Consider the following 19873-nt stretch of genomic DNA (forward strand, 5'->3'; position numbering starts at 1 on the left):
AATATCATTTATTCTGATGACAACCAGTATCTGTCAAACTGAAAGGCTAATAAAGAACAGAGAAGTACTTACCTCTCTTCAATATTCTCTTTAATGGGCTTATTATCAGGATTGCCATCTGTGGGAGCTACCATTGTATTGCTACTGGAAGTAGTTCCTGTAATCAAAGACAAAGCAATACTCGTGAATCTACAAACCTGGAATAACCCAATAAGAACAAAAGATCTCAAATTATAGATATCAAAACTTAACTAAAATGAGAGCAAAGTCATTTTAAAAAAGGAATGTACTCATAATGACCAAAAGGGAAAGGAGATAAGACAAACAAATTTTTGGATGCTAGAATACAAACGGACAATAAGTAATTAAGTGTTAAGAAGGCTGAATCCAAAGGTGGTGGTGGGTGAAAACCAAGAAGCTTCCATGTTTATATTGCTGAACTTCCAAAAGGCTCAGGGATGAGCAGCATCAAGAACCTCTGGAAACAGGGGTTGAAGGTGGTGCGAAAAAATAGGCAACCTGGCTGAAATTCAATCTATTTTAGAAGTAACTGGTTCCCCAAATGTACTTTCTTGCCTCTTGCAGCTGGGTGGTTATCCTTCCCCACTTCTAGAAGTCTTTTCTGATGAGAGTAAATCAGAAGATTTCTGAACTAGGAATGCCCGCCATGTACTCCTGAAAGAGGAGGCACCTTACAAACCTTACAAAGAACAGGGGCATTAAATGAAAATGCACATGCTAAAATTTGAGACTGCACCCCACCCCAACATCCTTCTTACCCCACTGGGCTTCCAGAAAGTTTGAAGCCTGTGTATATGTGTGTGTATAAATATAAACAGTCCAAAGGGGTGTGTGTGTGTGTGTGTGTGTGTGTGTGTGTGTATGTTCACAGACACACCCTCTGCAGGCAAATGACTAGAAAGAGTTTTCTCTAGTGAATCTGATAAATCTAGGAGACAAGACCTACAGACGTTGGCATCACTGAAATCATGGTACAACAAAGGACACAGTCAACAAGTTCCATATATACTTATAGAACTTATATTTTTTTAATACTCTACTCTTTATGAAAAGACAGATCTAGAATTGGTAGGCTTTTGAGAAAAGTTTTATCAACACAAAACAGCAACGTAGAGAAAATGAGGACTTCTGCTGGGAGAAAACTTTATAACTGTATCAGATATGAAACAACAGTCCAACCATGAAACATGAATAGGATGCTACTTTAAAAAATTATAATTAAATGAAACTTTGGAATTAAACACATTCTAGCCGATATGAAAAATTCAATAGAAGCATTATTAGACATCTCCTAGAAAATAAAACAAAAGGACTAAGTGATGAAAATGGATGGTAAAAAATAACTTATAAAGAGATAATTTAAAATATTTCTAGTTTTACAGATAATGTTACTAGCATGCTGAAAACATTTAAAGTAAACTGAGTAACAAAGAGTTTAACAGAAATTTCATCTACAATAGCCTTTTTACTATTTTGAATTTCATTGGATGTTCTATTAGAAACATAGTTTCTTCATACTCAAAATATTACAATAATTTTAATATATGCACATACATATAAGTATATATATTATATATATATATATATATACTCACTTGATTGGATATGATGTATAATATATACCCAAATAATTATAACGTGAAATTACACAAATAATTTCAACATACAAGCATTTTCTAAATTTAACATGATAATGATACTCATTAAAAAATGCATGTGTTGGGCGGGCACGGTGGCTGACGCCTGTAATCCAAGTACTTTGGGAGGCCAAAGGGGGCGGACCATGAGGTCAAGAGACTGGGATCATCCTGGCCAACATGGTGAAACCCCATCTCTACTAAAAATACAAAAATTAGCTGGGCATAGTGGCCCACACCTATAATCCCAGCTACTCAAGAGGCTGAGGCAGGAGAATCGCTTGAACCCGGGAGGTGGAGGGTGCAGTGAGCCGAGATCATGCCACTGCACTCTAGCCTGGTGACCAAGCAAGACTCTGTCTCAAAAAAAAAAAAAAAAAAAAAAAAAAAATGGTATGTGTTATGTAGGGAATATATAAATTTATATTCCATCTCTAAATAAGTGTGTAAATATTACTTTTCTGTATATTAGTAATACTTATATTGTCATTGCTTTCTCATGAAGATTTACAAAGTCTTATCAAATTAATTACAATACACAACTCACATTTGCTTTCATTTTCTCAACAATAACATTTAAAGACAATAAACTCTTGTTTAACAATTACGTTAAGCGTCTCTTTCAATACTGAGGAAGATTTGTTTTTTTCTTTAATACATTTTATTGTATATATCTGAGATTCATAACATGTTATACGACATAGAGACCCTAAAATGGTTACCCTAGTGAAACAGATGAAGATGTCTATCATCTCACACAGCAATTAGTTTTAACAAATTTCTCACCTGAGGTGACAGAAGGGATTTTATAGCTGGAAGTGATGCGATAATACGGGGGATTATCCATGTGAGTGACCCCTGAACTGACAGGATCGGTCAGCTGAAGCTCACTCACCAGCTCTTCTAGCAACTGCATTGTTTTATCTCTACCTAAATATACAATGACCTTCTTCACCTGTCACAAAAGAAATTGTTCAGAAAAGAAAAAGCAAAGTTTTTATCTCATTAATTTCTCTGGAGACAAATTTTATCAGAGTAAGATAAACTTTAAGTGGTAGATGAATAAACACAATCTAAATCAAAATTGGCACTGATCAACAATAAGACATTAATCAGCTTTATCAATACTGTCCTCCCTCTAACTCTCAACATTAGATCTAATTAGGATGAACTGAATATGTTTAGTGGTTTAGTGGTTTCCACTTTATGCACTTTCTTTACTTTTTTTTTTTAAAAAAAAATACTTTTCTGTAAAAATTTCTCTTTTAATGGAAACACAGGTAATAACATCCTAAGATTTTCCTCTGATTTTTAGTTAGCCAGCCTCCAAACCCAGGGTTTATCTTTTATTCTGCCTTCCCCATTCCCTATAGTCAACCAGAGTAGTCATTAAGAGCAAGGAACTAGAACTAAATTAGAACTCAAACTACATTGCCTGGTTTGGAATGTGGATATACCACTTACTAACTCTATCATTGGAAAGTTACTCTCAGTTTTCTCATCTGCAAAATGGGGGCAGTAATAGCAACTACTTCATATATCTGTTAGGAAGATTAAATGAGTTAAGGTTTATAATGCACTTTAAAAATGGCAAGTAACACAGTATAAGTAAGCAGAAAAACTTTTCAGTAGTATACACATATGTTTTAGTAATGTATATTACTGAAATAACTTCATAACTGATCAGCCTATCTCTTTTTCTCCCTACTTTAATCCTTACTACTCAAAATGTGATCCTAGCAAGACAGGCATCATCATCTGGAGTTTGCTAGAAATAGAGACTCTCAGGCCCACCCCACCTCCAGAATCAGAATGATTCTTATTTTTACAGACATAAGAAAAGCCCTGCTTTATATGATCCCTGGATGAATCTTAAAACATGATTTATTATATCCCAACCAAATTCTTTTTTTTTTTTTTGGGGACGGAGTCTCGCTCTGTCACCCAGGCTAGAGTGCAGTGGCACCATCGTGGCTCACTGCCACCTCTGCCTCCCCGGTTCAAGCAATTCTCCCTGGCTCAGCCTCCGAATAGCTGGGATTACAGGTGCCTGCCGCCACACCCAGATAATTTTCATAGTTTTAGCAGAGATGGGGTTTCATCATGTTGGCCAGGCTGGTCTCAAACTCCTGACCTCAGGTGATCCTCCTGCCTTGGCCTCCCAAAGTGCTGGGATTACAGGCGTGAGCCACAGCACCAGGCCAAAACTCTTACGATGGTTACCCAGTGATAACCTTCTATGTATGGCTCTTTACTCCATCCAATGGGCACTACTTGCTAATTCTCTCTATTTTCAGGTTCGATCTCCTCTGAGCATGCTGTGTACATTCCTGCCTCTGTGGGTTCCTTCCGCCTGACTGTGGATCTCCGAGTTGACACTCCCAACCCTAATCCTATCAAGTCTTCAAGCCCCATCCCCCACCTTAACTCTACTCCTTTTTCCATGAAGCTTTTACTGACTTTACAATCAGATCTGGGTTGGAATTCTAGATCTATTAAGTGACAAGTGAGAACTTGAGGAAATTACCGTTCTCTCTGCCCTGTTTTTTCGTCTGTAAAACTGCAGTGATCTCACCAAACTCATAGATTCTGAGAATTAAATAATGTGGATGAAGTGCTTTTACCATGCCTATAATGAGCACCCATAATAAGTGCTTAAAAAATAATAACCAATAAATTATTATTGACATTTAAAAAACGGCTCCTTTTAAATTCCTGGAAAATGGCTATTCCCCCAATTTTCATTTGGCCTCTTAAAAGTATAATCCCATGCTTTTTCTAGTTCCGACTCTAACTCCTCCATTCATTCATCCAATTAATGGGCACCTTCTATGTGCCAGGCACTACACTAAACGGAAATTTAGCGGTGAATCAAATAGACAAAAACTACCATTCTTAAGGAGCTTACAATCTACTGGTTGATGCAAAATTAATGAGGTAAATAGGCAAAATATATCATGTGTTTGGTGATGATTAAGTGCCAGAAAGATCAGTGAAGAAGGGAAAGGAAATGGAGTGTGTGTGTGGAGGTGATGCATTTGCAGTTTTAGACAGGATGGGCAACAGAAGTCCCAATGGGCACTGCCACCTGAAGGAGGACCTGAAAGAGGCGAGGACTGAGTAACGTGGCTAACTGGGGAAGAGAAGGCAAGTGAGTGTGAAGGCCCCGAGGAGGGAATGCCTGGTGAGAGAGCTGGAAGCAAAGGGGGCCAGCGCAGCTGAAGGGTGGGAGCACCAGAGAGAATATAGGAGACACATCAGAGAGGTAACGTGGAGTAACGTTGTCTTGTACCATACACCTACAGTTCTCTAAGCACTTCTCAAAGGCACTATGCCTGTGGTACACCTTGGCAATGATGCTTTCAGTGACCAAGTGAACTTGGGGAATGCTGAGTAAAGCAAAGCTATCAAGTGGTTTGTTTAAAATAGAATCTGTAGAACTTTTATTTACTTATTTATTTATTTTTATTTTATTTTTGAGATGGAGTCTCGCTCTGCTGCCCAGGCTGGAGTGCAGTGGTGCAATCTTGGCTCACTGCAACCTCTGCCTCCTGGGCTCAGGCAATTCTCCTGCCTCAGCCTCCTGAGTAGCTGGGATTACAGGCATGCACCACCACACCTGGCTAATTTTTGGATTTTTAGTAGAGATGGGGTTTTACCATGTTGGCCAGGCTGGCCTCGGACTCCTGACCTCAGGTGATCCGCCTGCCTCGGCCTCCCAAAGTGCTGGGATTATAGGCATGAGCCACTGTGCCTGGCCTGTAAGAACTTTTAGATAACATTCTGTAGGCCTAGTCTTCCGTGGACCACACTTTTGGGGGATGCTGCCACAGGATGGATATCTATATCTGCATCTACAAAGACATGTGGGCATGTGTGTTCATTTAACCCTCAGGTTTGATAGTTTCATATCAAATGTGTCCTCTTGACTTGGGCAGATCTGGATGTTCCTTTCTCCCCTGGAAGGCTAAGATGTTATGTTCTTCGTTTCATATCTCTTACCGTGCTTTCCCTTGCTTCCAGCAGCCTGAAGGACAATCCTACAGGCACTGCACTCACACTCACCATCCTGTTCTCATATCTAAATGCCAGCTCTGCCTAGCAGAAACTAGAAACATCCCCAATGTGTGGTTTCAGCTTCAATATCACCTTCTCTCAAGTGTCATCTTGAATCCTTCCAGACAGCTGTGGTTCCTAGGTTTTTTACTCGCAGAACTCTGCAATTTTTTTATAGACTATACTTTATTAGCTTACTGATTTATTCATTAAATAAATCAGATGTAGCTTCAACAAATAAATTCTGTATTACCCATCAGATTGTAATGCCCAGAAGAGCACCTGGCCTGTCATAATGATGGATAACATTTGCTGACTGAATCAGTGAATAAATCCATGTGCTATTTCCTGACTGTCTTCATCCTGGCCCTTGCCTTGCCTCTCCTGGGCAACTGCTGCCCATACTCTGACATCATAAGATACTAGTAAATATATACATATATTTTAAAATTAAATGAACTTGAATACATACGTAAGGCAAGAGGCTTGGTTCGCTATTCACCCCACAAATGCTGATCAAAAAGTGCAAAATTATTTTCAGGTTTTTGGGCCAGCCATCTGCAAGTGTGGTCCACACATTCTCCACCTCCGACCAGGCCAGTTCATCGCCATACTAGATGCAATATGCACAAAAGATACTTCAGTCATGACTGCCTATTATAAAAACCAAACTTGTTATACCATGAAATATTAAAAAATGTTTTGTACAGATAGCTTTAATCGTTTCCACACTTTACAGAAACAATAATTTCTTTCAACAAATCTAAACATAAATATCATTAATCATATATGGTTTTAGTAAAAAAAATTCATATCTAATGAGTCTTTTTTAAAGAAAGAAATTTGTTTGGTTATCACAGGATTATGGAACCTCTTCATCTGTTTCTAACCACATCTACTCACTCAATAATTCTGTGCAGCAATTATAAATACAAAACTCATTTTACCTTTGCTGTCATATACATCAGATTGTTCAAAACCATTGCAGTGGCTTGTGGAGATCCCCATCCTTCTCCCCGTAACCAGCGCCTACTAGTCACCATAAGTTCTCGGTCTTTTAAGGAATCATCTTCATCTTCATCATGTCGCCTTGCGGTGGGGAGAGGTTTTAAGTCCACCAGCTCGATGTTGTTCATCCATGGTAGCAGGTAGTGCAGCATCACCTGCCGCCCAGCAGGGTGAGCTGTCTGGATTCTCTGGCTTATCTCTGAAATTGAAAACAAGTCAAAGATAACTGATGTAATTTCAGCTTCCTCTGACCTGTAATTAATTCCAACAGATTTCAGAAGCCAAATTTTATTCATTTTACTCATTACACTTAACAGTTATGAGTATTGTTTTTCCCTTTAGTAAATTTCACCTCAATAACATCATAAAATTAACAGCTAACATAAATCACATACATTTTATACAAAATACTTTTGGCAGTTAAAATAAATGTTTGTGCACTGTTGCTGGCATTGTAAAATGGTGCATACTTTCTGGGAAACAGTATGATGGTTCCTCAAAAAAATAAAAATAGAACTATCATATGATCCAGCAACCCCACTTCTGAGTATACATTCAAAAGAATTGAAAGCAGAAACTCAAACAAATATTTGTACATCCATGTTCATAACAGCACAATTCACAATTGCCAAGAGGTAGGTGGAGGCAACCTAAATGTCCACTGACAGATGAATGAATAAACCAAATGTATATACATATAGTGGAATATTATGCACCCTTAAAAAAGGGAAAAAAGGAAAGAAATCCTGTCATATGCCACAACAGGGCTGAAGCTTGATGACATTATGTTACCTGAAATAAGCCAGTCACAAACAAAAATACTGTATGATTCCACATATACGGAGTACCTAAAGTAGTCAAATCCATAGAAACACAAAGTAGAATTCTGATTACCAGAGCTTGGGGGCAGAGGGAAAAGGAGGATTGTTGTTTAGTGGGTATAGACTTTCAGTTCTGCAGGATGAAAAAGTTCTAGAGGTCTATTTCACAACAATGTGAATACACTAAACAATTCTGGAACTGAACTGTATACTTGAAAATGATTAAGATGGCAAACTTTATGCTTTTTTATCACAATGAACAAAAACATGTAATTAAAAGATAAAAGAACACCTTTATACACAGATTAATTTTAAATTGACCCATTAAGAACCTCACAAATTTTGGTTCTATATAGGGGAGATGCCTATGATGTGCCTGTTACTTTTATGTTCAGATCCTTTAATGCTCATGACAAACCTGTGAGGTGGGTGGAGTCAGAGTAATTTGCTGAACAATTACCAAATGGCCAACATTCAAACCACAAGGACAATTCCAAAGCCCGTGAGCCTTTTTTACATTGTTTAATTTCCATAAATCACCATAAACAAAAATCTTCTTTCTCCTTTGCTCCTCTCTTTCCATGCTAGACCCTGTACTTACTTACTCATTAAGAGAAGTGTTTTAGAACTTGGCCCTGGAATTGCACAACCCTGGGTTTGAATCCTGCAGCTCTACCACATATAGATAGCCTGACCTAGGGCTAACCTATCAACCTCTGATCCTTGATTTCTTATTCTGTAAAAAGAAAGTAACAAAACTAGTTGCCTCATGAAGTTATTGTGCAAATCCAATATAATGCCAATGAAGTGCTCAGTCCTGGCATGCAATTATGCTCAACTTTCACCTTCTACAAAGATTCTATCAAGACAGCAATTTTATTACCTCTGGTATAAAATAAAAGACATGGAGCTCAGAAAGTAGTTGAATGAAGAGATCCTGACTATGGAAGGAAGAGTCTGTCTGTGGGTACAGGGGTCATGGTGTGGTTTGACTTCCTGGAGGGAAATGAGATGATAGGAGGTGGGGGCCTGAGATGATACCCTTGTAACACTAACACTTAAGATATGGGGCTGGGTGCGGTGGCTCACGCCTGTAATCCTAGTATTTTGAGAGGCTAGGGTGGGAGGATCCCTTGGGCCAGGAGTTGGAGACCAGACTGGGTAACAGCCAGATCCCCTCTTTCAAAAAAAAAATAAAAAATAAAAAAAAAGCCAGGTGTGGTGCCGCACACCTGTAGTCCCAGCTACTGGGGAGGTTGAGGGAAGACGATGGCTTTGTGGGGGGAAGGGAGGAAGAGGGAGGGAGGGAGGGAGAGAGGGAGAGAGGGAGAGAGGGAGGGGGAGGGGGGATGGGGAGAGGGAGGGGGGATGGGGGAGAGGGAGAGAGAGAGACTCTGTCTCAAAAATAAAAAAAAGAAAAAAAGGGACGGAAGGCAAGAATCTACCAAAAGAGACAGAAAAGGAATACTCAATGGTAGAAGAAAAAGCAGGAAATATTATGTTTTTGGAAATTAAGTGAGGTCAGAGCTTAAAGAAACATAAGATGGCTAACACCAATTGCTGTGGAAAGTAGCAAACAGACTGAAGACTATTAGCCAGTGACTAGACTGAGCACTTGGAAGGTACCTGGTGAGGCCACAGAAAGGAAACAGACACTAGTGGAGTGTGAAGACCATCTGTGAAGATCTAAGGCATGCAGGAGGACTGAGAATATGGAATAGTGAGTGTATATACTCGAGGCAAGGCACAGGGGTGAGGAAGGGGTTAGGAACAGGTGTGAAGGAGGGAAAGGATGTGAGGAACAAGAATGGGAAGGGCCTCAGAGCTGACAACATTTAAAGACCACTGCATTGAATCTGGAGAAAGAAAGGATCAGGGCCCTCAAATTTTTAAGTGGCAAAGTTTATGCTGATATCTGTATCTGTGCAGTAAAATTCTGAATGAATATTGTGTTTGTCTTGCCTTAGAAACAGTGAAAGTGAAAATGTAGGTTAGCTATGGAATTTGTCAGGTTGAGAGGCTATGTTTTGGTTTAGAATGAACTATCTTAGGCAAAGGAGTTAAAATTAGCTGATGCTAAGGACAAGAGTGCCTGAAGAGAGAACTGAAGGAAGAACGACAAGGTGGTGGAGGTGTGGGCACGGTCGACACCTGTACCAGCAGACATCCTAGGCGATGACATGACATTCTAAACAGTTACATGATCTCTTGAGACCCAGCTGGACTCCTCTGCTTTCTGTGCAAAAGCCTCGAGCAGCAGCTCAGCAGCCACAAAATCTGTGTTCACAGTGGCTGCTATTTTGTGTTGATGACCACTCATATCCATCTTGGAAGGGCTGTCAGGGATGCGAGGGTTGGGAAAAAGGAAGGAGCATTGCTACCAACTACCAGGGCAAACCAAACAGGTCAACTGCTTTCAAGAACTAAATGTTATGAGAATTTAAGTTGTTGTTATTGCTTTTTTCTCCCCCTCAGGTCAATTAGGGTGGGAAATAAACTATTTCTATTGCTAAAATAGGTGCTGTGCAAAGATCCCAAGCCAGCTAAGTCCACTATCTCTTAAGCCCAAATGAAAGAAAGGACCCACAGCAGAACTCTCCCAATCTCCCAGATCCCAGTGTTGGAGCATGGCCAGTACTTAGACTGGAACAAGATCTTGATGTAGGCGACAAGCAACATGTGGGAGACTAGAAAGAGTTTTGCTTGAGGCACTGTACCACCTGTTCCTATGGTTAGGTGTTTCACTCATGGAAAACTGCCTATAACTTTATCCCTGCCTATTTTTATTATTAAACATATGCCAATACACAAAATACAATGTATTCAAGAAGTTCTATGTCTACTAAGAAATACTTTTAAGTCACATATGAAAAGTCCTCCCTCTTGCATTTTTTTCTTTTTGATGGAGTAGGGAGCGAAGGGAAGGTCAGGTATAAAACCCTATAGGGACGCCGTTGATAGAAAAACCTAAATATTGTGACTGATCAGAATTAAGAGTTCTTATTGAAGAAAAAAATATTTCCTATGTAAAGACATGTCTGGTTTTGATTTAACCTGTAATTTAATAAATTTATAATTTTCTAAAAATTGTTTTTGAAGAAATGATTGACAAAGAGAAACTACTAACCAGTTCATCGATCATACCTGAGAATATGGCGAGAGTTAGCTCAGGATACGCCCTTGCTAGTTCCTCGGACAACTGATAATATGAAACAGAATAGAGATGTGGTAGAGGAGACAGCTGGCTGAGTACTCCATCTGTTCTCTGAACCTCCAATTTGTGAGCATAGCGAAACATCTTCGGTTCCAGAATCTATAGGAATGTGATTCCATCAACTTAGGTTAAGATTTTACGGGTTCTCTAAAGTTTAACTATAATTTTATAATTTTTAAAAAAACTCTTCTCCCCAGCTGAGTGGAGTGGCTTATGCCTGTAATCTCAATACTTTGGAAGGCAGAGGTGGGAGGATCACTTGAGGCCGGGAGTTCGAGACTAGCCTAGCCAACATAGCAGGACCTCATCTCTACAAAAAAATTAAAAAATTAGCCAGATGTGGTGGTGTGTGCCTGTGGTCCCAGCTACTCGGGAGGCTGAGGTTGGAAGATCACTTGAGCTCAGGAGGTAGAGGCTGCAGTGAGCCATGACTGTGCCACTGTACTCTAGCCTGGGTGACAGAGTGAGACCCTATCTCAAAAACAAAATGAAACAAAACAAACAAAAACCCTTTCTCATTAACAGAATTTACATTCCTCATATTTAATGCCAATGATCCAGGTTAGTAACACAGTCTGAAAATAACTCCAGCAACTTAATATACAATTACTTGAAAAAGATTTACCACTTTTCTTGCACAAAAATATGGTAGTACAATATATGTACAAGTGAAAAAAAAAACCCGTCAAGGAGAACCTTTTGACATTACACTATTTAAAAGCTGTACTGCTGAACTTTCCTCTTAATTAACAAAGGCATTAGGGTGTAATTCCTAAGATGGATCTACTGGCATCAGAACCACTTCAGAGCCTTTGGAAAAAGCATCTACTTGAATCTTATTCTTAGCCCTTGGTTAAGATGGAGGAATCTTGCCCTATTATGAATTAGTTAAGTATTGTATACTAATAATATATCCGTGTTTGGTAAGTTAACTTTCTAAGTTATTTCTCCTCAACCTAATAAAGAAAATTTACATGAGAATATGATAAAAAGAGCTAATTATTTTTCACATGGCTCTCCAAAAAAATTTGGACACACATTGTTCTCATCTGCTGAACAGAAATACTTACATGGACACATATTTATAAGTACTTTCATACACATACACACACATTATCATAAATAATCCTTCTACAATACACTTAGGAATAGTTTGAATTATTTATACATTTAAATATCTATATTATCTTTGTCTTATATTTCTAATAATAATTAGGCTTTGATACCATAACTTCTTTACTATAAATAAAGCTAAATACTATTATCAGTATGCTTTAATAGCAAGACTAAATTACTGGGCTTCATTAAATCCTGAGTAAAGAAATATTGAAATTCACATGTTTACGAACCTGTAAAAGTTGCATAGCAACTTCATAGATACTTCTAGAAGAATCAGCTGCTTTAAACAGTATCAGATTTAGAAGCATCACTGTGTCACACTGATAATCCCTAGGAATAAATTTTACATATTAAGTAAATAACAATGTTTAGAGGCTTTTGCACCATTTAATAAATATGATATGCAAAGGGCAAGGCTTATAGGCACCTATCTTCTAAGCCTATGAGGGGACTTGGTTTTTTCAAGGCAATAGGTACAACAACAGATGCATGGTGATAATTGTCCTTATTTTGGTTAAATTCCATTAGAGCACATGTGTTCAATCTTTTGGCTTCCCTGGGCCACATCGGAAGAAGAAGAATTGTCTTGTGCCACACATAAAATACACTAAAAACAGCTGATAAACTAAGAAAAAAAAAATCCATGCATAATTTTTGTAATATCCACCATCACAGATAAGCAAAAAAGTCCTCACATTCAAAGGGTTAGACACGGCTGCATTTGAGCTTAAGAAAAGAAAATACAGTCAACCCTCTGTGGATCAAAAATATGTGGGAAAGGCCAAGCGCGGCAGGTCATGCCTGAAATCCCAGCACTTTGGGAAGCCAAGGTGAGAGGACAGGAGTTCAAGACCATCCTGAGCAACATATGTAGTGAGACCTCGTCTCTACAAAGAATTTAAAAATTAGCCAGGCATGGTAGTGGGAGCCTACAGTCCTGGCTACTCGGGAGGTTGAGGTGGGAGGATCACTTGAGCCTAGGAGTTTGAGGTTACAGTGAACTATGATCATGCCACCGCACTCTAGCCTGGGTGACAGCGAGACCATGTCTAAAAAAAAAAAAGAAGTATACAGGAGGATTTGCATAGAGTAAATACAAATACTACAGCATTTTATATAGAAGGCTAGAGCATCCATGGATTTTGGGATCTGAGAGGGGTCCTGGAACCAATCCCCCACAGATACTGAAGGACAACTAAACTGGTGTCTTCCTATTTTTGAATTCAAAAGAAAAACTTTTCTTTAAGAAAACAAAACAGAACAAAACAAAACAAAAAACCTGTATCTAAAGTACCTGTTCTGGAAAACATTAGCAATGGCTTTAAAGCAGCCGGCCGCCACCCTCCCGGAGCCCGTGTAGCAGCGGTCCACAGCCCAGTACATCAGGTTGCTCTGATCAGGGTTCAGCTCCAGTAACAACGTAACTGCTTCACAGCCCAGCTGGTGAACCTAGGTAAAGGTTGCGAAATTGCCCAAGAGAGAGAACGTTATATATTTTTTGTCTATTTCCCTACAGTTCTTACTAAAGTAATATAATGCATATATTCATTGTAATTAATAGAAAAATTCCATCTCCTTTTGTTCACCTCCCTCTCATTTTATTCAGCCAGCAGTAAAAACCACACAGATGAATTGAATTTGGCCTCTCGCTTTTTACGCGAGCCTCTCTAGTATGATTCTGTCTTCCAACAGAGCCCTGAAGGCAGTTAATGAATATGAATAGTGATTAAGTGCTTTCAGAAAAATAAGTCATTAACCTCTCCAATTATTTTTATCGAGCTTTATTCTTGCTTTTGATAACCCAATAGAAAAATTGTTCTGAGGGAAAAGTGTGAGTCCTATTTTAAATTGTGAAGTCTGTATATGCACAATATGAGGCTGAGGAAGCAGAGTGTGGAGGGCAAGGAAGAATGAGTAAATGGAAAGTGGTTAAAAAAACGAAAGGAAACATAGCAGATAACGTATTTTTCCCATGCAGCTCAATATGTTCTATGCTGGTATTTTATTTATTGACTTAGAACCCTGTTGAGAGACACATACCACTGTATTACTCCTATAATATTAAAAGGGAAATGAAAATTATTCAAATTAATGATACGTAAGAATTGGAACGTTTTTACATTATGGGATCCTATTTAACTTTGTATAATATGCTTTTTGCATATGATCCTAACCTATCTTATTTTTTAAAAAGACTTGTTTTTAGTGCAACATACATTAACTGCAAATAATACAATGACAACTTATTATGAACCTCTAAGGAAATTGTCATAATTACCTTTTTGTCCAGAGAATCCAAAATGTTATCCAACCATTTGTACAAATAGCCATCTGATGAAAGTCCTACATTATCTGCAACAGGGCCACAACATAGTACAGCAGACATAGCCTTCAAATAATAATATTAGAATTACATTTAACAAATTTAAGAGGTTAAATTTTGGTTGCTTAATGAGAAGAGGCAAAATACTTATCTAGTCACAATACTTTAATCTTTTTCTTTAGAAATTATTTTTTAAAACTGAGAAATTTATTATGAGTAAGTAAATATGATACCAAATTAGACATGGAGTTTGAACAGTACTGGAAGGGAAGATAAAAAGACCAAGAAAAAGTAATTAAGTAAGGAAAAAAAAAGGCATTTCTTTCAAGTAATCCTAAGTTCTTTAAGATAATGATGATCAAATTTGAGTAGATTCTGGAACTGTTTTTCATTGTATTTTATGTATTTAAATACAACTTATGGTATAAGTTTTGAATATGGCAGAAAAACATATTTTAATACTCTCAGATCCTCTTTAGTACTAGTGACTGAGAGACATAAAAATATTTAACTCTGCTCTTAAGAAAAAAGAAATCAGGTTTCTAAGTAAATACCTTTAATGCACAGTATTGATGTCTATTAATTTGCATATTTCTATCACTGTATCTGTCCAAGGGCGTAAACATGATGCTAAAAGGACCTGCCCAGTGACTGAACAGCATAAATAGACTGTGACGAAGGCTCTGTTGAGGAAAAATACTTCTTCTCTGGTGCACTGTGAATAAAAAAAGATAGAAAACATTTATTTCCATTTCTTTTTGCTTTAACTTTTATACCAACATGTTATTGAATGTGTAATAGTGTAAAAAAGAAAGTAGAAGTTTTCATCTTAAACTATCAAAAACCTCCACAATAGCAGGGATCATTTATATATATGCAAATCACAGAAACAAAGTTGCAGTCTGTGTCACTCTGTCCCAGCATTACATGACATAGAGCATCTCTGCAAGCAGAAATTCCATGGCAGGCTCAATGGCACATTAAGGCTGGCACAGAGGTGGGGCCAGGAGTCTATTTCTCCCTGGGCTATCACTGGCTATATGGTGAGATTGGCCAAGATTTTAACACAGACACACCTCTGTATCTTGGTTCACTGGTAAGTAAGGGCTTTGGACGAGATACGTGTTTTCAAACTTTGTATTTTTTTTTTCAGCAGGAAAGCTGCCTTTTCCTGCTAAAGGAAGCTTACATGTAATCTCAATATATAAAACAGATAAAAGGGGAGTTCAGGCCTAGTGTCCAAACACATTCTGCTGCTTTCTGCTGATGGCACCAGGGAACCTCAGGGCTTTGAGAAACAGCAAAGTTTGAAAACCACTGGTTTAAATGATCTCCAAGGATTTTTTTTCCCCTATTTTGAAATTCTACTATATAATTTCTCTATATCTATCTTTCTTGAAGAAACTCAGCAGTATCACAATAAACCAATGTGGAAGTTGTAAAAAAGTTTAGTAATAGACTAAACCACATCTTTATATTAGTGAGCTTCAGATCAGAAAATTTCAAAAAAAATATGCTCTCTTCCTTTGACAGTGTCATTTTCCTTTCAAAGATGAAAACAAGGCTCCTACAGTTGAAACTGACATATGTAATTAAGTGCTTAATGACCCTGTTATAAAATACAACCCATGTTCTTTAGGCATCCACTGTCTGTATATACTATTCAAAGTAACAATGTGACTTTAATTTTTCAAAGAGAAAAAGAAACATTTATACTGTATGCCAAAGGCTAGTCACATTACTTCTTACAGTTGTAAATAATTTAACTTTTAAAAATGTAATTGTGTATATTAATCTTCCTAGTATCTAAACCAGTATCTGTCAATATAGAACCTACTCAATAATTGGAACATATCTGGTAAATCAGTAACACGGTATCCTTGTTACATTTTGTATTTACAGCCTATACTCTTTTCCCATTATTCAAAAGTATCTTCTTAATTTTATTCTCAATTATCATGAAACACTGCACTCTGCTCATTGCATCTAAAACAAGGCTATCTAAAGAGCTTATTCTATTGATTTCTCCAGGTTTTTTTGTCAGTATCCTGATTATTATTGAAATTTTATGCTGGGTTGCTTTTTTATTTCTAATCAGTGACAATAATTCAAAGGGAAAACAAACTCCAGTCATCCAGGTTATGCTGACATATTTTTCCAGTATGTTCATACGTTACTTTATCAACTTAGATTATTAAACCTCAAGGAAAGAAAAAATATGACGGTTCCTTAATACTCAATAATGCTTTAAGAAACTGAAAATAATACCTGGAACATTCTGAATAATATTCGCCACTAAGGCACTAAAATGGCATCGTATATCCTTCAGTGTGTCAGAGTCTTTTTCATTTTCTGCTTCCAGGAGTTGTCTAGTTAAATCTACATACTCCAATAAAGTGTTGTTGAGAAAATGTGTTTCATTATCAAGGCCACCACTTGCACTGAAAATATTGAAGAAAACAAAAGATGAAGCAAATGGGACTTTATAAGTTAAATAAAAAATTCTTAATACTCAAAATCAGAATAATACATGTTAATTTTGCATGCTCATGGCAGCATGCAACTTAACATATGCAAATTAAATGAATAGGATTTTGCTTACTTTATATGAAAATAGATGGTGCTTCTTAATCTAGGAACTACTACTGCAATTTATATTATTCAACTCCATATCTAACTTAAATCAACTCAGTGCTAAATGTTGTTTCCTCTCTGTGAAACACACAGATTTCTAAATAAAGAGACAGGAGGCATACGAAAAGGGGAGGATCAGTTTAGAAAAGTAGAAAGAGGAAAGACTAGTTCTATTTATTCATAGCCGCCATGTCTATTCGTATTGTGCCTTTAGCATAATCAAATATCTATTAGTCACTTATTCTTAGTAAGATTCTGGAATAAGTATTATCAGGGATGCAAAAATCTAAGAGAATTCTTGTAAGAATAGGGTAGAATACTGGGTTTCAAAACCTCTTTCTATACCTATGAAATTGCCTTTAAGAATATCTGCAATGCGCTGGGCGCGGTGGCTCACACCTGTAATGCCAGCACTTTGGGAAGCCAAGGTGGGTGGATCACTGAGTCCAAGAGATTGACACCAGACTGTGCAACATGGTGAAACCCCGTCTCTACAAAAAATACAAAAATTTGCCAGGCATGGTGGTGCACGCCTGTAGTCCCAGCTACTCGGGAGGCTAAAGTGGGAGGATTGTTTGAGCCTGGGAGACCTGTGATCTAGTCACTGCATTCCCCTCTTGGTGACAGAGCAAGAGCCTGTCTCAAGGAAGAAAGATGTATCTGCAATGAGGTTTTCTTTGAGGTAAGGGATCTATGTCTGCACCTGGAAACCACTGACTGACTGATAGGGGAGTATTTGGTTAGGGTCAGAAGTCCTGGATTCCTGTCTTGTTTCACCAATCATTAAGCATATATCCAGTATCTACCTCAGAGTGTTTTAGTAAGGATGTAAATGAACTGCTATATACGAAAAGGCCTAGTAAACAATAACAGCTATATAAATGATTAGCTATTACATATGCATTTATTTAGGTCAGCTTTTTCTTATTATGTTTGAAAAGTACTTCTAATATATATTATTTTAAAGGTAATTTTTTTTTTAACTAGTTATAAGTAACTTCGGAATAAATACCCTAAACCCATGAAAACAAGAGTTAGGAGTTGCAATGATACTACAGTATATTAACCAGATCAGTCTACAACAAATAAATATGTATTGAATGAATCAATGTATGACCTTTATTCCTTAAATAAGTGTTTTTCAGATTTTTTCCTTTATTCCTTAAATGAGTGTTTTTCAAGCTCTGGATCATGACCTAATAGTGGATAGGAAACTGATTTAGTGGACTACAACCTGTAACAGAATAAAATCTTCATTAATCTAACAAATATTCATTATCTCCTATGTGTCAGGCACATGAAATCCACTAGGTGAACAAAACAAAGCTCCCTGTCTTCTTGGCATTCAGAATTCATTTTTTTCCTTAGCCATGGAAATTTAAAAATCCAGAATAGCAACAGCTTTCTATTAATAACTCTTTTAAAAATACTTGAAAACAAAATACACAACTGGGTTCAAAAATCATTATTGCTTAATAGTCATATAGTTTTTGGTAATTTTAAATAGAGCAACATTTTGCAGTCCCCAAAATAGAACCATTCAAAGATTCTTCTACTAATGCTACAATTAAAGCAACCAAAAAAGATTCAGATGTGTATCAGGTGTTAATTTTTTGCATCAAGCCCGCAAGTTTCAATTTTACTTTTCCTAACTTTAACTCTTATTTTTTGTGGAGGAAAGAAAAGAGAATAGTATTTCTTTCTTTCTTTTTTTTTTTTGAGATGGAGTTTCGCTCTTCTCATCCAGGCTGGAGTGCAACGGCACTATCTTAGCTCACAGCAACCTCCACCTCCTGGGTTTGAGCGATTCTCCTGCCTCAGCCTCCCGAGTAGCTGAGACTACAGGCACGCATCACCAAGCCCAGCTAATTTTTGTGTTTTTGGTAGAGACGGGGTTTCGCCATGTTGGCCAGGATAGTCTTGAACTCCTGACCTCAGGTGATCCGCCCTCCTCGGCCTCCCAAAGTGCTGGGATTACAGGTGTGAGCCACTGCATCGGCCAATATTTCTTTTTTTTATTTGCTTTTTATTAAGAAAGAAAAGTAAATCAATGGTTTAAATACTCTGATTAAAAATCTATTTTGAAAGTATTTGTCAAAAGCATTCAATGCTACATATGAAAGGTGTTAGGTAAAATAAATAATCGGGAACTGCTAAAGGAATAATGCTGTGCAGTTATCATAGTTACTACACTTGATGGATTATTAATACTTCTTTTTTTCCTTTTTGTTTCAAGACAGAGTCTCGCTCTTTTCCCAGGCTGCAGTGCAGTGGCATGGTCAAGGCTCACTGCAACCTCAATGTCCTGGGCTCAGGTGATCCTTCCACCTCAGTCTTCCAGGTATCTGGAACTATTGGTGTCTGCCACTATTCCTGGCTGATTGTTTGCGTTTTTAGAGATGGGATTTTGCCATGTTGCTATGTTGCCTAGGCTGGTCTCCAACCCCTGGGCTCAAGTGTTCCACCCATCTCAGCCTCCCAAAATGCTGGAATTACAGGCATGAGCCACTGCACCTGGTCCATTTTTTTTTTTTTTTCCTTAAGATATCTTTTCAGTGACCTTTTTGGATATGGTCAGACCTATTATTTTTCTCCTTCAATGGTCAGGTAACACCATTATCCTCCTAAGGAAATAGTTATTTTTCAACATTCAGCTGATGGAATTTTCCTCAAGGGGCTGGGCTTAGTGTGAAGATGCCTTTACTGTGGCAATATCTCCAGGTTTCATGGTTTTATCTGTGAATGGTGGAAAACAGTTATGAATTATATTTGTAGATTTCATAATTTTCCCTGGCAGGATAGATAACAAGTTCATTTGAATAAATTTGTAAGCCTTACAATGTTTAGCCTGTGAACAATTATTTTTTCAAGCTCAGAAGAAAAACATCTTTAAAATGAGGTAAGAAACAGGAAAATCTGTGAAGAAAAAGCTACCACTGTCCACTTGCCAAGATAACTAGGTTCCAACAAATATCAAAATCATAGGAACATTATATCCATTTTTTGCCAGAAGCAATCCAATTCTGGTGGTAGATTTTTC

General features: G+C 37.6%; 1 protein-coding gene across 6 annotated transcripts in view; it reads right to left on the bottom strand.

Moving 5' to 3' along the window:
* The window catches only part of FRYL (FRY like transcription coactivator), a 276010-nt gene that overhangs the window by 53162 nt on the left and 202975 nt on the right, over positions 1-19873 (bottom strand). For all 6 annotated transcript variants that reach the window (XM_063663636.1, XM_063663634.1, XM_054486860.1 and 3 more), the window contains 10 exons: positions 16468-16640; positions 14754-14914; positions 14155-14265; positions 13171-13325; positions 12107-12206; positions 10688-10856; positions 6662-6921; positions 6187-6327; positions 2445-2613; positions 73-157 (listed from right to left, as the gene is read on the bottom strand). In XM_063663636.1, coding sequence (XP_063519706.1) covers positions 73-157; positions 2445-2613; positions 6187-6327; positions 6662-6921; positions 10688-10856; positions 12107-12206; positions 13171-13325; positions 14155-14265; positions 14754-14914; positions 16468-16640 — 1524 coding nt within the window. The remainder of the gene's footprint in view (positions 1-72; positions 158-2444; positions 2614-6186; positions 6328-6661; positions 6922-10687; positions 10857-12106; positions 12207-13170; positions 13326-14154; positions 14266-14753; positions 14915-16467; positions 16641-19873) is intronic.

This window comes from Pongo pygmaeus, chromosome 3 (genome assembly GCF_028885625.2).
Source record: "Pongo pygmaeus isolate AG05252 chromosome 3, NHGRI_mPonPyg2-v2.0_pri, whole genome shotgun sequence".
Lineage (NCBI taxonomy): Eukaryota > Metazoa > Chordata > Mammalia > Primates > Hominidae > Pongo > Pongo pygmaeus.